This window comes from Haliotis rufescens, unplaced genomic scaffold (genome assembly GCF_023055435.1).
Source record: "Haliotis rufescens isolate VD_foot unplaced genomic scaffold, xgHalRufe1.0.p SCAF_9, whole genome shotgun sequence".
Classification (NCBI taxonomy): domain Eukaryota; kingdom Metazoa; phylum Mollusca; class Gastropoda; order Lepetellida; family Haliotidae; genus Haliotis; species Haliotis rufescens.
The window spans coordinates 1,020,068-1,040,797 of record NW_025964383.1 but is presented as its reverse complement, the minus strand read 5'-3'; the positions used below and the strand labels follow the sequence as shown (position 1 = coordinate 1,040,797).

The following is a 20,730-nucleotide window of genomic DNA, read 5'->3' as shown; positions in this document are numbered from 1 at the left end:
ACCTACTAGCAATGGCTATCTTGCAGTGACTTACCTAACAACGGCTATCCCGCAGTAACCTACTAGCAATGGCTATCCCGCAGTAACCTACTAGCAATGGCTATCTTGCAGTAACTTACCGAGTAACGTCTTTCCTGCAGTGACCTACCTAGCAACGTATATCCCGCAGTAACCTACTAACAATGGCTATCTTGCAGGGCCTTACCTAGTAACGTCTGTCCTGCAGTGACCTACCTAGCAACGGCTATCCTACAGAAACCTACTAGCAATGGCTATCTTGCAGTGACCTACTAGCAATGGCTATCTTGCAGTGACCTACTAGCAATGGCTATCTTGCAGTGACCTACTAGCAATGGCTATCTTGCAGTGACTTACCTAGCAACGTCTATCCCGCAGTGACCTACTAGCAATGGCTATCTTGCAGTGACCTACTAGCAATGGCTATCTTGCAGTGACCTACTAGCAATGGCTATCTTGCAGTGACTTACTCGTACCTAACAATGGCTATCTTGCAGTGACCTACTAGCAATGGCTATCTCGCAGTAACCTACTAGAAATGGCTATCTTGCAGTGACTTACTCTTACCTAACAATGGCTATCTTGCAGTGACCTACTAGCAATGGCTATCTTGCAGTGACTTACTCGTACCTAACAATGGCTATCTTGCAGTGACCTACTAGCAATGGCTATCTTGCAGTGACCTACTAGCAATGGCTATCTTGCAGTGACTTACTCTTACCTAACAATGGCTATCTTGCAGTGACCTACTAGCAATGGCTATCTCGCAGTAACCTACTAGAAATGGCTATCTTGCAGTGACTTACTCTTACCTAACAATGGCTATCTTGCAGTGACCTACTAGCAATGGCTATCTTGCAGTGACCTACTAGCAATGGCTATCTTGCAGTGACTTACCTAGCAACGTCTATCCCGCAGTGACCTACTAGCAATGGCTATCTTGCAGTGACCTACTAGCAATGGCTATCTTGCAGTTACCTACTAGCAATGGCTATCTTGCAGTGACTTACTCGTACCTAACAATGGCTTTCTTGCAGTGACCTACTAGCAATGGCTATCTCGCAGTAACCTACTAGAAATGGCTATCTTGCAGTGACTTACTCTTACCTAACAATGGCTATCTTGCAGTGACCTACTAGCAATGGCTATCTTGCAGTGACTTACTCTTACCTAACAATGGCTATCTTGCAGTGACCTACTAGCAATGGCTATCTTGCAGTGACCTACTAGCAATGGCTATCTTGCAGTGACTTACTCTTACCTAACAATGGCTATCTTGCAGTGACCTACTAGCAATGGCTATCAGGCAGTAACCTACTAGAAATGGCTATCTTGCAGTGACTTACTCTTACCTAACAATGGCTATCTTGCAGTGACCTACATGCAATGGCTATCTTGCAGTGACTTACTCGTACCTAACAATGGCTATCTTGCAGTGACCTACTAGCAATGGCTATCTTGCAGTGACCTACTAGCAATGGCTATCTTGCAGTGACTTACCTAGCAACATCTATCCCGCAGTGACCTACTAGCAATGGCTATCTTGCAGTGACCTACTAGCAATGGCTATCTTGCAGTGACCTACTAGCAATGGCTATCTTGCAGTGACTTACTCGTACCTAACAATGGCTATCTTGCAGTGACCTACTAGCAATGGCTATCTTGCAGTGACTTACCTAGCAATGGCTTTCTTGCAGTGACTAAATAGCAATGGCTATCCTGCAGTGACCTACTAGCAATGGCTATCTTGCAGAAACCTACTAGCAATGGCTTTCTTGCAGTGACTTACCTAGCAATGTCTATCCTGCAGTGACCTACAGCAATGGCTATCCTGCAGTGACCTACTAGCAATGGCTATCTTGCAGTAACCTACTAGCAATGGCTATCTTGCAGTGACTTACCTAACAACGGCTATCCCGCAGTAACCTACTAGCAATGGCTATCCCGCAGTAACCTACTAGCAATGGCTATCTTGCAGTAACTTACCGAGTAACGTCTTTCCTGCAGTGACCTACCTAGCAACGTATATCCCGCAGTAACCTACTAACAATGGCTATCTTGCAGGGCCTTACCTAGTAACGTCTGTCCTGCAGTGACCTACCTAGCAACGGCTATCCTACAGAAACCTACTAGCAATGGCTATCTTGCAGTGACCTACTAGCAATGGCTATCTTGCAGTGACCTACTAGCAATGGCTATCTTGCAGTGACCTACTAGCAATGGCTATCTTGCAGTGACTTACCTAGCAACGTCTATCCCGCAGTGACCTACTAGCAATGGCTATCTTGCAGTGACCTACTAGCAATGGCTATCTTGCAGTGACCTACTAGCAATGGCTATCTTGCAGTGACTTACTCGTACCTAACAATGGCTATCTTGCAGTGACCTACTAGCAATGGCTATCTCGCAGTAACCTACTAGAAATGGCTATCTTGCAGTGACTTACTCTTACCTAACAATGGCTATCTTGCAGTGACCTACTAGCAATGGCTATCTTGCAGTGACTTACTCGTACCTAACAATGGCTATCTTGCAGTGACCTACTAGCAATGGCTATCTTGCAGTGACCTACTAGCAATGGCTATCTTGCAGTGACTTACTCTTACCTAACAATGGCTATCTTGCAGTGACCTACTAGCAATGGCTATCTCGCAGTAACCTACTAGAAATGGCTATCTTGCAGTGACTTACTCTTACCTAACAATGGCTATCTTGCAGTGACCTACTAGCAATGGCTATCTTGCAGTGACCTACTAGCAATGGCTATCTTGCAGTGACTTACCTAGCAACGTCTATCCCGCAGTGACCTACTAGCAATGGCTATCTTGCAGTGACCTACTAGCAATGGCTATCTTGCAGTTACCTACTAGCAATGGCTATCTTGCAGTGACTTACTCGTACCTAACAATGGCTTTCTTGCAGTGACCTACTAGCAATGGCTATCTCGCAGTAACCTACTAGAAATGGCTATCTTGCAGTGACTTACTCTTACCTAACAATGGCTATCTTGCAGTGACCTACTAGCAATGGCTATCTTGCAGTGACTTACTCTTACCTAACAATGGCTATCTTGCAGTGACCTACTAGCAATGGCTATCTTGCAGTGACCTACTAGCAATGGCTATCTTGCAGTGACTTACTCTTACCTAACAATGGCTATCTTGCAGTGACCTACTAGCAATGGCTATCTCGCAGTAACCTACTAGAAATGGCTATCTTGCAGTGACTTACTCTTACCTAACAATGGCTATCTTGCAGTGACCTACATGCAATGGCTATCTTGCAGTGACTTACTCGTACCTAACAATGGCTATCTTGCAGTGACCTACTAGCAATGGCTATCTTGCAGTGACCTACTAGCAATGGCTATCTTGCAGTGACTTACCTAGCAACATCTATCCCGCAGTGACCTACTAGCAATGGCTATCTTGCAGTGACCTACTAGCAATGGCTATCTTGCAGTGACCTACTAGCAATGGCTATCTTGCAGTGACTTACTCGTACCTAACAATGGCTATCTTGCAGTGACCTACTAGCAATGGCTATCTTGCAGTGACTTACTCGTACCTAACAATGGCTATCTTGCAGTGACCTACTAGCAATGGCTATCTTGCAGTGACCTACTAGCAATGGCTATCTTGCAGTGACTTACTCTTACCTAACAATGGCTATCTTGCAGTGACCTACTAGCAATGGCTATCTCGCAGTAACCTACTAGAAATGGCTATCTTGCAGTGACTTACTCTTACCTAACAATGGCTATCTTGCAGTGACCTACTAGCAATGGCTATCTTGCAGTGACTTACTCGTACCTAACAATGGCTATCTTGCAGTGACCTACTAGCAATGGCTATCTTGCAGTGACCTACTAGCAATGGCTATCTTGCAGTGACTTACCTAGCAACATCTATCCCGCAGTGACCTACTAGCAATGGCTATCTTGCAGTGACCTACTAGCAATGGCTATCTTGCAGTGACCTACTAGCAATGGCTATCCCGTAGTGACTTACCTAACAATGTCTATCTTGCAGTGACTTACTCGTACCTAACAATGGCTATCTTGCAGTGACTTACTAGCAATGGCTATCTTGCAGTGACCTACTAGCAATGGCTATCCCGCAATGACTTACCTAACAATGTCTATCTTGCAGTGACTTACTCGTACCTAACAATGGCATCTTGCAGTGACCTACTAGCAACGTCTATCCCGCAGTGACCTACTAGCAACGTCTATCCCGAAGTGACCTACTAGCAATGGCTATCTTGCAGTGACTTACCTTACAATGGCTATCCCGCAGTGACCTACTAGCAATGGCTATCTTGCAGTGACTTACTAGCAATGGCTATCATGCAGTGACTTACCTAGCAACGGCTATCTTGCAGTGACTTACCTAACAATGGCTATCTTGCAGTGACCTACTAGCAATGGCTATCCCGAAGTAACCTACTAGCAATGGCGATCTTGCAGTGACTTACTCGTACCTAACAATGGCTATCTTGCAGTGACCTACTAGCAATGGCTATCTCGCAGTAACCTACTAGAAATGGCTATCTTGCAGTGACTTACTCTTACCTAACAATGGCTATCTTGCAGTGACCTACTAGCAATGGCTATCTTGCAGTGACTTACTCATACCTAACAATGGCTATCTTGCAGTGACCTGCTAGCAATGGCTATCTTGCAGTGACCAACTAGCAATGGCTATCTTCCTGTTAATTACCTAGCAACGTCTATCCCGCAGTGACCTACTAGAAATGGCTATCTTGCAGTGACTTACTCTTACCTAACAATGGCTATCTTGCAGTGACCTACTAGCAATGGCTATCTTGCAGTGACTTACTCGTACCTAACAATGGCTATCTTGCAGTGACTTACCTAGCAACGTCTATCCCGCAGTAACCTACTAGCAATGGCTATCTTGCAGTGACTTACCTAGCAATGGCTATCTTGCAGTGACTTACCTAGCAACATCTATCCCGCATTAACCTACTAGCAATGGCTATCTTGCAGTGACTTACTCGTACCTAACAATGGCATCTTGCAGTGACCTACTAGCAACGTCTATCCCGCAGTGACCTACTAGCAACGTCTATCCCGAAGTGACCTACTAGCAATGGCTATCTTGCAGTGACTTACCTTACAATGGCTATCCCGCAGTGACCTACTATCAATGGCTATCTTGCAGTGACTTACTAGCAATGGCTATCTTGCAGTGACTTACCTAGCAACGGCTATCTTGCAGTGACTTACCTAACAATGGCTAACTTGCAGTGACCTACTAGCAATGGCTATCCCGAAGTAACCTACTAGCAATGGCTATCTTGCAGTGACTTACTCGTACCTAACAATGGCTATCTTGCAGTGACCTACTAGCAATGGCTATCTCGCAGTAACCTACTAGAAATGGCTATCTTGCAGTGACTTACTCTTACCTAACAATGGCTATCTTGCAGTGACCTACTAGCAATGGCTATCTTGCAGTGACTTACTCGTACCTAACAATGGCTATCTTGCAGTGACCTGCTAGCAATGGCTATCTTGCAGTGACCTTCTAGCAATGGCTATCTTCCTGTTAATTACCTAGCAACGTCTATCCCGCAGTGACCTACTAGAAATGGCTATCTTGCAGTGACTTACTCTTACCTAACAATGGCTATCTTGCAGTGACCTACTAGCAATGGCTATCTTGCAGTGACTTACTCGTACCTAACAATGGCTATCTTGCAGTGACTTACCTAGCAACGTCTATCCCGCAGTAACCTACTAGCAATGGCTATCTTGCAGTGACTTACCTAGCAATGGCTATCTTGCAGTGACTTACCTAGCAAAATCTATCCCGCATTAACTTACTAGCAATGGCTATCTTGCAGTGACTTATCTAGCAATGGCTATCTTGCAGTGACTTACTAGCAATGGCTATCCTGCAGTGACCTACTAGCAATGGCTATCTTGCAGTGACCTACTAGCAATGGCTATCTTGCAGTGACTTATCTAGCAATGTCTATCCTGCAGTGACCTACTAGCAATGGCTATCTTGCAGTGACTTACCTAACAACGGCTATCCCGCAGTGACCTACTAGCAATGGCTATCTTGCAGTGACCTACATGCAATGGCTATCTTGCAGTGACTTACCTAGCAACATCTATCCCGCAGTGACCTACTAGCAATGGCTATCTTGCAGTGACCTACTAGCAATGGCTATCTTGCAGTGACCTACTAGCAATGGCTATCCCGTAGTGACTTACCTAACAATGTCTATCTTGCAGTGACTTACTCGTACCTAACAATGGCTATCTTGCAGTGACTTACTAGCAATGGCTATCTTGCAGTGACCTACTAGCAATGGCTATCCCGCAATGACTTACCTAACAATGTCTATCTTGCAGTGACTTACTCGTACCTAACAATGGCATCTTGCAGTGACCTACTAGCAACGTCTATCCCGCAGTGACCTACTAGCAACGTCTATCCCGAAGTGACCTACTAGCAATGGCTATCTTGCAGTGACTTACCTAACAATGGCTATCCCGCAGTGACCTACTAGCAATGGCTATCTTGCAGTGACCTACTAGCAATGGCTATCTTGCAGTGACTTACCTAGCAACGGCTATCTTGCAGTGACTTACTCTTACCTAACAATGGCTATCTTGCAGTGACCTACTAGCAATGGCTATCCCGCAGTAACCTACTAGCAATGGCTATCTTGCAGTGACTTACTCGTACCTAACAATGGCTATCTTGCAGTGACCTACTAGCAATGGCTATCTCGCAGTAACCTACTAGAAATGGCTATCTTGCAGTGACTTACTCTTACCTAACAATGGCTATCTTGCAGTGACCTACTAGCAATGGCTATCTTGCAGTGACTTACTCGTACCTAACAATGGCTATCTTGCAGTGACCTGCTAGCAATGGCTATCTTTCAGTGACTTACTAGCAATGGCTATCTTCCTGTTAATTACCTAGCAACGTCTATCCCGCAGTGACCTACTAGAAATGGCTATCTTGCAGTGACTTACTCTTACCTAACAATGGCTATCTTGCAGTGACCTACTAGCAATGGCTATCTTGCAGTGACTTACTCGTACCTAACAATGGCTATCTTGCAGTGACTTACCTAGCAACGTCTATCCCGCAGTAACCTACTAGCAATGGCTATCTTGCAGTGACTTATCTAGCAATGGCTATCTTGCAGTGACTTACCTAGCAACATCTATCCCGCATTAACCTACTAGCAATGGCTATCTTGCAGTGACTTATCTAGCAATCGCTATCTTGCAGTGACTTACTAGCAATGGCTATCCTGCAGTGACCTACTAGCAATGGCTATCTTGCAGTGACCTACTAGCAATGGCTATCTTGCAGTGACTTACCTAGCAATGTCTATCCTGCAGTGACCTACTAGCAATGGCTATCTTGCAGTGACTTACCTAACAACGGCTATCCCGCAGTGACCTACTAGCAATGGCTATCTTGCAGTGACTTACTAGCAATGGCTATCTTGCAGTGACTTACCTAGCAATGGCTATCTTGCAGTGACTTACCTAGCAATGTCTATCCTGCAGTGACCTACTAACAATGGCTATCTTGCAGTGACTTACCTAACAACGGCTGCCCTGTGGCAGCTCCAATCCCCTGCACCAGCAAGACAACGCCAAGGACACGCGCCATCTTGTCCAGGCCGACAAGGTCTATCAGCACCACAGCTATCATGCCAACGAATCCTCCTCCCAAAAACCCATACAAAGCAGAGTGAACTGCAATCCATGCAAACGTGTCAGCAAAGATAAACATTGCTGTGTTTACTGCTAGAAGTATCAGACAAATACTTTTAATCTTGTATCTCTGAATTATATTCAAATCTCCCACGAAGCCAAAGAGGACACGTCCAGCCAGGTCACACGCTCCACAAATAGACACCAACAGGGCTTTGTTGTACTTTGTTATGCCTTTAGTTAAAGCAAACGAGGGTAGAAATAACACAAAATTAAAATGGCCAAAAAATCCTAAGAAACTCACAATCACATATAAAACACAAACATAGTTTTTGAGAACAGAAAAATCAAACATTTTTCTGAGTACTGAAGCAACATTAATTGAAATGTTTGGTTGGTCTTTGTAGATACGACTGGCGTTATGTTCTGTAGTCATGTCTTCAAGGCTTGTGACGGAGCCCAGGTATATACTCCCTGTACTGGCCATCACTGCATGCACTTCATGGTCGTCATGGTCACTCATGTTCTCCACACCAATCTCCCCATTGCTTGTGACCATCTTAGCCTTCTCATGAACATCACTGTCATGACATTTCTCCATTTCAAGTATGTCAACAAATTTGTCTTCATCACTCAGTGAATCCTTCTGGTAGTAAGAAATGGGGCGGAAGAGAGATCCAAACAGTGTCACATGAAAGTAGAGGGCGCTGATCAACAACACAGTGCCACCTAGTGAGTAGGTTTCCAGGAAGAACTGTATGACCGGGGGGAGTACAAACTGGCCAATGCTTGACCCAGACAGTGCCAGGCCATTGGCCAATGACCGACGTTTCTTGAAGTATTGACCGAGTAGGATCAGGCCGTTTCCATAGATGGCAGCATTACCAAGCCCTGAAACAAGCACATAGCTTGACCAATAAGTTTGAGAAGAAAAAGCTGGTACTTGTATTAATGAGGCAGGACAATGCAGCAGACCAACATTACACTTTTGGAACCTTTCATATTCTCAATGCATTAATTAACTTAGAGATAGTTACTTGAAGTTCAGGGAGGGTCTTCATAGTTGTGCTGACATGTACCCAATCCAGTTGAATAGAAGACAGAAACTAAACTGATAAATTATGCACAAAATTAAGACACTACCAACAGTCTGACTAATTTCTTATGGTGTAAAGTTTCTTTTTAAAATGACCACAAGAACTACTTCCATTATCCTTTGTACAAAATGATTTAGGACGGTTGCCTTGTGGACTCACCAAAACCGACACCAAACAACAGGATGACATACACCATGTTGACCAGCAGACTGCTCAGGGCCATCATGACAAGGGCCACAACTCCGGACACCATAATGACTCTGCGGGCTGTGAACTTCTCCGCCACCAGGATGCTGAGGGGTGCTGAAGAACAATCAAGAGGTTAGTGGTGTTCAGTTTATAACTTTCATATGCATAATTGTGAATTAGGAATCGGCGAGACACTTATGTTCACAATTGTTTGATAAATAAAGACCAATCCTCCAGGAATATATACTGATGAAGTTACTCTCACAACCCTTGTTCAAAGACTGCTGGTCCAGTACAATGTGTAGTGTACTGCAATATACACATGTACAACGTTTAGTTAACATGGTTGAGATATAACGGGGTGTGACCCTCAGTCATGTTGGACGCCCTGCTAACACATGAGACAAACTAAGAGCATATAGTGGTTTACGTCCTCACTGATTAAAATAACAAATGATATCCTGGCAACAACTCTAAATGTGTAGTATGGACAGGTGACACTCAGTTGAAGATCAAATGTAATCCACTGGCCGGTGACTCTCCCGTGTCGTGATCAGTTATCCTTACATCACCACAAGACACAGGCTACCTACTGATCAACTTACCACAGGAAGCATAGTTGGAATCACAAGTAATGGCAGATAATAATCACTAAAATGCACTGGTTTTTCTTCATATTCACTTTTCTTCAATACACTGTAATATTTTCAGAAATCTTCTCTGTTGGACAAGTACAGCCTCATTTATGGACAAGTACTCCCTCATTCATGGACAAGTACACCCTTATTCATGGACAAGTACACCCTCATTTATGGGCAACCTACACCTCTGTCAAAAATTTATATTTCGAAACTTCCTGGGAGCCCTTATCACAGCGCAGGAAAAAACGTAAATTGTGTTTATTTTATCAAATATATAACAATATGACACCTTCATACCTGAAAGATCTTGTACCTCACTCTGTCGGGACAAACGCAACATACAACCTTAGAACCGCTCACAATATAACTATGCCTCTATTACGTACTAAATGATCTGAATCCTCGTTTATACCATCCATAATCAAATTGTGGAATACATTACCTATTCAGCAAAGTAATATTAAAACATTCCCTCAATTTAAATCCAGTTTAAGAACAGACAGATCTACAGTTCCATCATATTTCTCACATGGTCTAAGGAAAATTAACATAATACATACAAAATTAAGATATGATGACAATGAATTAAAAAATGACTTCTTTAGAAAAGGTTTAAACGAGGATAAAAAATGCCGATGTGGCAGCCCAAGTGAAAATTCATATCATTTTTTCATTGAATGTCCTATATTTAAATCAACTAGAAACGAACTGATGCACTCACTATTATATTATATTGTTAATTGTGAAAAAATATATTTGTGACGTAAATATTAACCTGATGCTAGATACATATACATGTATAAAGAAAACAAAAAGGTTTGAGTGGGCAATGTGAATGTACATACGTTTCTCTATCTCTTTTCTTTCCTTTCAGTCATTTAATTTATTAACTGTAAATAAGAATACATGTAAGTCTATGGGAGAGGGCGTTCTAAGTTGTGATAACTTGTGCCCAATCCTTGTCATGAGACTAAAATATGTTTAAACTAAACTATAGGCAAGATCACCCTCATTCATGGACAAGTATGCTCTCATTAATGGACAAGTACACCCTTATTCATGGACAAGTATGCTCTCATTCATGGACAAGTATGCCCTCAGTCATGGACAAGTACACCCTTATTCATGGACAAGTATGCTCTCATTCATGGACAAGTATGCTCTCATTCATGGATCAGTATGCCCTCAGTCATGGACAAGTACACCCTTATTCATGGACAAGTATGCTCTCATTCATGGACAAGTATGCTCTCATTCATGGACAAGTATGCCCTCAGTCATGGACAAGTACACCCTTATTCATGGACAAGTATGCCCTCAGTCATGGACAAGTACACCCTTATTCATGGACAAGTACGCTCCCATTCATGGACAAGTACACCCTTATTCATGGACAAGTATGCTTTCATTCATGAACAAGTTCACCCTTATTCATGGACAAATACACCCTTATTCATGGACAAGTATGCTCTCATTCATGGACAAGTATGCCCTCAGTCATGGACAAGTACACCCTTATTCATGGACAAGTACACGCTTATTCATGGACAAGTATGCCCTCAGTCATGGACAAGTACACCCTTATTCATGGACAAGTATGCTCTCATTCATGGACAAGTACACCCTTATTCATGGACAAGTATGCTCTCAGTCATGGACAAGTACACCCTTATTCATGGACAAGTACACGCTTATTCATGGACAAGTACACGCTTATTCATGGACAAGTATGCCCTCAGTCATGGACAAGTACACGCTTATTCATGGACAAGTATGCTCTCATTCATGGACAAGTACACCCTTATTCATGGACAAGTATGCTCTCATTCATGGACAAGTTCACCCTTATTCATGGACAAGTACACCCTTATTCATGGACAAGTATGCCCTCATTCATGGACAAGTTCACCCTTATTCATGGACAAGTACACCCTTATTCATGGACAAGTATGCTCTCATTCATGGACAAGTACACGCTTATTCATGGACAAGTATGCTCTCAGTCATGGACAAGTACACCCTTATTCATGGACAAGTACACGCTTATTCATGGACAAGTATGCCCTCAGTCATGGACAAGTACACCCTTATTCATGGACAAGTATGCTCTCATTCATGGACAAGTACACCCTTATTCATGGACAAGTATGCTCTCATTAATGGACAAGTATGCTCTCATTCATGGACAAGTACACCCTTATTCATGGACAAGTATGCCCTCAGTCATGGACAAGTACACCCTTATTCATGGACAAGTATGCTCTCATTCATGGACAAGTACACCCTTATTCATGGACAAGTATGCTCTCATTCATGGACAAGTATGCTCTCATTCATGGACAAGTACACCCTTATTCATGGACAAGTATGCTCTCATTCATGGACAAGTACACTCTTATTCATGGACAAGTATGCTCTCATTCATGGACAAATACACCCTTATTCATGGACAAGTATGCTCTCAGTCATGGACAAGTACACCCTTATTCATGGACAAGTATGCCCTCAGTCATGGACAAGTACACCCTTATTCATGGACAAGTATGCTCTCATTCATGGACAAGTACACCCTTATACATGGACAAGTACACGCTTATTCGTGGACAAGTATGCTCTCAGTCATGGACAAGTACACCCTTATTCATGGACAAGTACAACCTTATTCGTGGACAAGTATGCTCTCATTCATGGACAATTATGACCTCAGTCATTGACAAGTACACCCCTATTCATGGACAAGTATGCCCTCAGTCATGTGACAAGTATGCTCTCATTCATGGACAAGTACACGCTTATTCATGGACAAGTATGCTCTCATTAATGGACAAGTACACCCTTATTCATGGACAAGTATGCTCTCATTCATGGACAAGTATGCCTTTATTCGTGGACAAGTACACCCTTATTCATGGACAAGTATGCCCTCAGTCATGGACAAGTACACCCTTATTCATGGGCAAGTACACCCTTACGTCTTTTAAAAATGTATTTGACGAGACCTTTTTGTGTCAATTAGCGTATTTCTGATGGATCCGTTTTAGTCAACAGTTTTTGTGAAAGGGTAAATAAATGTAATATTTGTAACTTATTCCCTATCAATTTAAACTCATCTTGAAAAAGAAAACATTAAAGAATTAAAGACACTTGGAAATGTGATTTCGCACCCTTAGGTAACCTGCACATTTTGTTGTTCTCTCTACACAAGCTACTCCTTTAAGTCTTTCTATTACCAGCAAAAGCATAGACGATGCCTGTGACACTCATTACCATGGTAGCTACAGCCATGGGAACGTCAAAGTGGAGGTGGAACTCCTCCAGGAGAATACCAATAGACTTGGCGATGCCCACCATGAAGAACAGGTTCATGAAGTGACCTGCAACACAAAACACTCATGTCATCTGGGATACAGACCCATGACCACATATTGATGGCACCCCTAAGGGATTTAAGGCTTCACAGTGAATCATGATGCCTTAGACAACTGCCTGCTCCCCACCTTCCACACACACACACACATGGACCTGATTTAGAGAACTAGTCGGATCTTTGTATCACTTAAAAATTATGTCAAGTCTAGTTAACCCTTTCGCCCCGACTGCCCGATTTATCGGGCAGGATAAACCGTGTCCCAGGACCCGGCTGCCCGAAAAATCGGGCAGCATAAGCCGAGGCCCAGAACCCGGCTGCCCGATAAATCGGGCGGCGCGAGCGTGTTTACAAAATCGCTCTTTCTACTTCCTTTCTCGTGTGTAATCTCGTTCTAAATATGGAAACGAGATCTACACGTATTGACACGTCATTCGATGGAATTTCCCCGTCTTTTTGGCGCGAAAATCGCGGGTATGTCACCTGTTTTCGCGACAGGTATTTTTCTCGCTTGAATCGTAAATCAAGCGTAATGGCGGCCAACTACGATTCGGATAGCGATCAGATGATTAACAACGACTATATCGGGAATAATAATGTGTTTGAATTGAATAATTTACGCGAAGGGGAGAGGGAATTTCGCGAATATTTTCGTGAAGATTTTGACGGTTTCGACGAGGTGTCCCCCCCCCCCCCCGCCAACTTTCAAAATGGGAGTGGCAGAGGGACACACGACAGTGGAGACATGAGGGATTTTGAAGAGGCGACCGGATTCAAGAATATATATTGACACGGTGAGTGAAGAGTCGTGCTATTGATTTTTTCCAACTGTTTTACAATGATTCTGTGTTTGAACAGATTATCAGTGCGACGAATGAGAATGCAGCCTACACGTGAACGAGCGATCACAACAACAACAAAGGTGAGTGGCATGACGTATCTGTTTCTTTTTTTAAAAATTTATTTTTCTGATCGCAATCCGAATTGTAGTTTGCCGGTTTGTCGTATGTCCTTATATTTCGCTCAATTTGAATAAAATTTATTTCCATATTCATGTTTGTTTTCTTGTTTTTTACATCTTAATTTAAATTTTAGTAACTGTAATGATTATTTATTTATTAATTGATTTAATAAAGTACTGATTTAATTTATTATGCAATTGTAAATAGCAGTGTATTGTAAATATGTTATCACAACTTGTATATTTGCAGAACTTGAATTTACGATCTTTCCGTCCTTTTACAATGTTTCCCTCTTCAGATCAATCTGTGTTATCTTCCCTGTGATGTCATTCTTATAGTAGCTGTGGTTCAATGTTCAGATAATGTGATAAATAACTTTTTAAAAACTTAAATACTTAATTTTTGTTTCAAATCCTGAAAAAGAACAAAATAAATCAAATATTTGTGTTTTTACCTGTGTTAACGAGTTTACCTGCGTTAACAAGTTTACCTGTGTTAACGAGTTTACCTAAGAGGCTGTAAGTGTATCATAAGTAATATGTGACATCAGTATAGAAAACAAAGTCAGTACCAAGAGTTGTAAACTTGTTTATTTGTTTACAGATGTGCATGAAGAGAATTTACCTGTAACACCTGGGATTACCTGTGCCGTCCAAGATGACAAGACCACTGTGTTATGTTTACCTTGTATCTGTGATTTATTTTTGTGATTTGTAATACAATTTGAGCCAAAATTCATTGTCTGTTTTCATTTTTTCAGTGTTTTCAAGTTTTATTTCACTTGTAAACACCTGTAATTAGAAAATAACAAAGGTTAGAGACAATAACAACAAAGAATATTAAAGTATACTTAATCCTCTTTACAATGGTATATGATAAATGTATATTAAAAGCAAGTTTCTGGTAGAAAAAGTGCATCAAAAATGATAGTGTGATTTTCCAATAATACTGCCAGGGAGGCCAGTGTACAGGCCTTGTCAGTGTCAGGGACTGCAGGGTCTCAAGGGACATAACTCTGGGGCAGCCAGTGATGAAAGAGTTAAGTATTATGAGTAAATGAACTCATTACTCATTACTGATGGGGAGCCACAGCTGTTAATACATGTCTGCCAAAACATGTACAAGTACTTCAGACTGGTTTGGATGATATGGGTCATCAACTGCCTGTGTGATGAGAAGCACCTGCAGGTTTCTATTGGACCTCAGAACTGAGGATGAACTAGTCAGACTGTAGACTTCAAATGAAGTTAAAGAACACCTGGCTTTTTCATAGGACCACAGTTAATCTGTCATGGCTGGTGGGTATTGCAACACAGCCTTCCACAGTGAGTGTTCTTTACCTTGTTCTGGATCGTATCACGCTGTACACACAATCACATACCCAGCACGATAGTCCAGGCCCATCCTGTGTCCACAGGCAGCTTGCTAGGGGACCCCGCCATGGCTGTCCGTGTTGCTTGGTGTCGAACGAGGTACCGTGTCTGAAAACACAGAAATTGCATCCAAATAAGCTTTGACAAAGCTATTCCCCTTCCAATGTTGACGTTACAGGTAACTGTCAAGTGTCATTGTAATCTAAAATTCATGGGAAAAGAATAAAGAGCTTTCAATCTGCAGGTGTTAGAAGTAGTTTATCTGTAAATCAGTCTGACTGAAAGGCCATTATTCTTCTGCCATGGTTATTAGTATTGTGGTAAAAGTTCTTCCCTGTTGAACCTTCATTCAAAACGGTTGTTTACCACTGACTACCAGAAAATTGCACGTTTTGTTTGTCGTTTTAATGCTGCACTCAGCAATATTCCAGCTATGACCGCGGTCTGTAAATAATCAATTCTTGACCAGACAATCCAGTGATTGATATCATGAGCATCAATCCACACAATCAGGATAAGATGACATGCACCAACCAAGTCAGCGAGATCTATCTTAACCATGATCTTCACGAGTCAAGCACATTTTGTAGTGAATGTTGGTTTAGATCACTGACATTTGTCTGCAATTAAAACACGAATTGACACAACAGAAAGTAACGAGCATCACACGATGAAAAATAATCATTGTCCTGGCTTTTTCTACATACCGTATATGACCGCGGATAAGCCGACCCCGTAGATAAGCCGAAGTGTTAACTTGACCATTGAAATACGAAAGAAAATGATATGACCCGCAGATAAGCCGAACCAGGAAGTGAAAAAACACTGCTAAGTCGGACTGCAAGACATGTGCCGGTACTCACAGATATTCAATAATATAAGATGAAAACGTTGTAAATATATTGAAAAAGTCATCATTATTTCTAATAAAGATTTAACAAACCAGTCATAGTAGTATCATACAACGAGGGTGAAGGAATTCTGTAAGTCAGGGGCAGTGCCCCAGATAGATGGTGTAACGGTGTATTGTACAGATTGCCAATTGCAAATTTACAACCGTATCAAATACATGGACAAATAATACTACACACTCTCATGATTGATTGTTACCGTACTTTGTTTATTTATTCTCAGAAACGTTCTTCATAACATTGTTAAACTTCTGTTTACAATATCAGGCATTTCCTTCTGTTTTAACAGGAAATATACATCATTTCATGTCAGCAGAAAATGGATTTCTTCCCAATCCTGCAATGCCATTGGCTAATGATGCACTTGAATTCTGTCATCTCAGTCATGGTTGCGTTAGTTTGGCACCAAAACCCAAATTACAACACAGGGTCTTTGAATGACTGAGGCACAATATCATACCAGTACTCATAAATTCTACCAAAGAGTAGTACAGTACTTGTTGGTTTGAAAACAAATGTCTGGTACTAGTCAGTTCTGATAATGAGCAGTACTGCACTGAGCAATGCAAATTCACATGATCAGTCTGTGTCTTATTTTCTGTGATAGCATTCCTTTCTAACAAAAAGTGTTCACGCCACCATCAACTACCACATGTTCAGTGTCATGAAGTTGGCGATACGTCTGCAGCAAACGGACATCCTTTGACAGACCTTTACCATGGAACTATAATTATTAAACATCCATGCCTTTACTAATAAATGCTCTTAAAACAGTAGTGTCCCAACAAACAACAAATAATAGTGTACCTCAAGAGATGGGCATGATACATAAATAGGTGTATATAATATTTGTAATGTCTTGTGCATGTTGTGTTGGTAACATATGTTGACAAGTCAATTCCCTCACAACCCATGCAGAAACCTGCTACAGCTGAATGTTCTGATTTTCTTTCGACAATACTGCAAGACAACTGTATTAATACGGTTAAGTCTATTAGTTTATTAGACATCCCATTGCAAAGGGGATTTCAAATACATGTTAACAATCAAACTGATTTTATCATGACATAAATGTGTACGGGCAAAATTGTATTATAATACAGGTATCTGTATTGTGATAAATTGGGAACTAAAGTGTTTAGTCAACAATCTTGTAGTCATGGACAAAGGGAGTTAACAACGTGAGAGAAACATTACTTCCATGTTGCCATTGTTTTGTCAATCAATTTCAAAGATAAACATAATTTGTGTATAAATTTTTGTTTAGATATTAGGTTAAAATATGCAAATAATTACAAAACCTGTCATATTTTTATTACCCAATATACTTTGAAAAGTGTATTGAAGTATACCAGTTATTCTGTGCAGTCCTAGATGTTACAAATATCAAAATGGACTTCCATCTCCTTGACTTTGACCATATTGTCAGGAAATGTAGTTGTTTACATTAGTTGTTTGTCCCTGTTTCTGTGACGACTTCTTGAACATTCATATAGATAAATCAGGGATTACATGACAGAGAGGCCTATGGATACACAAACAATTAAATTATATTTTATGTCTAAAAGTGTGGAATGGAACATCAATGATAACACTTGAAACCTGACAGCAAAGTGACCTGTACTGAACGATGAGCTGATCCCACCACCTTACTTCAGACGTCCATCAAGTGCTTTCCTTTTACAACATAAACCAGTCGTGGGATCATTCCTGATTCTGGGAACATGTATTTACAGACATGTCCAGAGATTTATCATTGTTTAGGCCAAAATACATACAGCCCATACACCAGTGTGAATATCACCCATAAAAGTTACTTAAATCGTGAAATTAATGTGTGTCCAAAAGAATGCGACCGCTGGTCCCTAGCCAAAAATGCGCCCCCCTACCCCCCCTCCTCTCAAGCATCATTGGATTTATATCTAAGGAAAATGTCCTCTGTCAGGTTTACAGGAGAATTCTCACCTTAATCCAACCTTACATTAATCCAATCACACACCAAATAGCACCACTTATTAGCGCTGAGTATAGTACTTCCTCTAAAACAATACACGTGCGCTGGCTCGTGTCGGCCTTTGACGCAGTCGCAAAGAACAAAGACACCATGTTGCATGGGTGGCATCTGTCTGGACTTGCAGGTGTGATCAGTGATGACGTAAGTGAGTAGAACTCCAGCAGTGACAATTCACAGCATGTAATTAGTGTTTGAATGACATTGTTTATATACTTGTTACAAGTGCTGCTCATTAAACAGTGGTGTGGAATACATAGTTGTTTGTTTTTAGTGTATGTCTCAGTTGGTATTTCTGCTATCCAAAATGTCGTATTGTTGATATAAATGTGATGTTTAATAATGCGAGCAAAGACCACTCGCATTTTTCGCATTTAATTCACGCTCGCGTTAATTTCAAGATTTCAGTAACTGACTGTAAAAGTTCAGTTTCAACCCTTGTCAAACTAGGCTGGAACTATGGAGTTATATACGAGTCACCATAGTGCTTACCATTATTCACTGCTCTGGGAGTTGGGGGTGCTGTGATTGCCTGCCATCTGTGATGAAGCAGCATGACTTGTTGACTCTCTGTTTACACATCTGGGCAGGGCACTAACTATCCCTGACGGTGACATAATGATTTCACATGCATCTGAACATGTGTTGAAACAGGATTCTGTTGAACAGGATGGTCAATATACATTATCAACGGCAAGGGTCACTGATATTTATCACTGATAAATATATGAGTTGCCTTATTGGAAGCACAACTTTCATATGTCCTGCAGTACCTGGAAGTGCCATTTATTCGGGTAGGGAATACCCATTTCGTTATACATTATTGGCTCTTTTAATTTGCTGTGTCGATAGTTCACGTTACAAGTTAGCTGTGAAACGATATTTTTCAACTGTCCTGTTAACATGACTTTGCAAATGAATTACATTTTTACTGTATAATCGTCTTTTCACTCTCTTGTGAATTGTTATTATTCGTTATCTTTTTTCTTATTGTTGAAACCAGGAATACCACATGTAGTAAATTTCGGGGACAAATGTCTAAAAATATCAAGACACGCCCAAGAAGGTCTGTCTGACAGGTTGTCTGTATTACCTGTGAACAGTTATTGGACATAAGCATTCCCTACTGTCATTTAACTGTCTCCTACAACACACCCTGCACAGCGTTGTTACAGTCTCTCCAACATGGCCATGGGGCTTCTCACACGATGGCCCGTTGACGAAGTCTTGATGTATATCTTCATTTCTTAGAGTACTACAGTCATTATGTTGTTCACAATATAAATCGACCTGTGAAGATCCGGGTTAGAAAAGGTCTTCAGCAACCCATGCTTGTCTTGAGAGGCGACTATGCTTGTCGGAAGAGGCAACTAACGGGATCAGGTGGTCAGACTCGTTCGTTGACTTGGTTGATGCATGTCATCATATCCCAATTGTGTAGCTTGATGCTCATGATGTCATTCACTGGATTGTCTGGTCCAGACTTGATTATTTACAGACAGCCTTTATATGGCTGGAATATTGCTGAGTGTGGCATTTAACAACAAACAAAGAAACAAAGAAACAAACAAGTAATGTATTGCATGATGTCAACAACACATACCAGTGTGGGGTGGGTATGACTGACAGATGATAATTATTATCAAGTCTTGCATACTCAAACCACTTATTTGACAATTCCTTCTTGAGTGTCAGCATACAAACAGCTCCATGAATGAGCAACATAGACGAACCAGAGTCATCAGAAGATGACATATCCCCTCCTCCCCCGACGGGTTGCAATTCGGAAATGGAGTTTTGGCTACTTATACCCTACTTTGGGTTCATTGCCATAGGCATGATTGGATATCTTCAGGTCAGTTAAGAAAACACTAATGCTGTTCTGAATTTTTTTAAATCCCAAATCATCAAAAGGCACCAGTTCACCACTAGACTGATCTGTATAGGAAGTTTCATCTAAAAATATTCAATAGTTTTGGAGTTCTGCTCCAGGAATGAACACTACCCTCATTTTCAGTATAAGTCCAATTTGTCATCAAGAAAACATAAAATATTGAACAAAATATATCTTCCAAATGATCAAAAGGCACCAGTTCACCACTAGGCTGATCTGTATAGCAAGTTTCAACAAGAAATATTCAACGGTTTACGAGATCTCCCAAGAAATGGAAAAATAGAGGACAGACAGACGGACATGCTGATCACTATATATCCTCCCATTTTTCAAACCAGGAGAATAAAAACTGGTTATTATTCAAGTTGTAGGATGATGCTAATCAATTCCTTCATTTTCAGTTTGAGGAAGTCAGGCTGGAGAAGGATGGCGTAGGGTGCAGTCGCAGGCTATCAAGACTTACCCCTCTCACACATGTGCAAAGTATCTTGTCAACACTCATATAGGTAATTCACCACAAGGCTGGTCTGGACATAAATTGATGTCACTG

General features: G+C 41.4%; 1 protein-coding gene across 2 annotated transcripts in view; it reads right to left on the bottom strand.

The window, feature by feature from the left end:
* LOC124152655 (monocarboxylate transporter 12-B-like) overlaps positions 1 to 20,730 on the bottom strand; it is a 44,993-nt gene that overhangs the window by 10,229 nt on the left and 14,034 nt on the right. For both annotated transcript variants that reach the window (XM_046525686.2, XM_046525685.2), the window contains exons 2-5: positions 15,373 to 15,472; positions 12,893 to 13,036; positions 8,992 to 9,135; positions 7,622 to 8,626 (exon numbers count right to left, since the gene is read on the bottom strand). In XM_046525686.2, coding sequence (XP_046381642.1) covers positions 7,622 to 8,626; positions 8,992 to 9,135; positions 12,893 to 13,036; positions 15,373 to 15,433 — 1,354 coding nt within the window. In that variant the 5' untranslated portion in view covers positions 15,434 to 15,472. The remainder of the gene's footprint in view (positions 1 to 7,621; positions 8,627 to 8,991; positions 9,136 to 12,892; positions 13,037 to 15,372; positions 15,473 to 20,730) is intronic.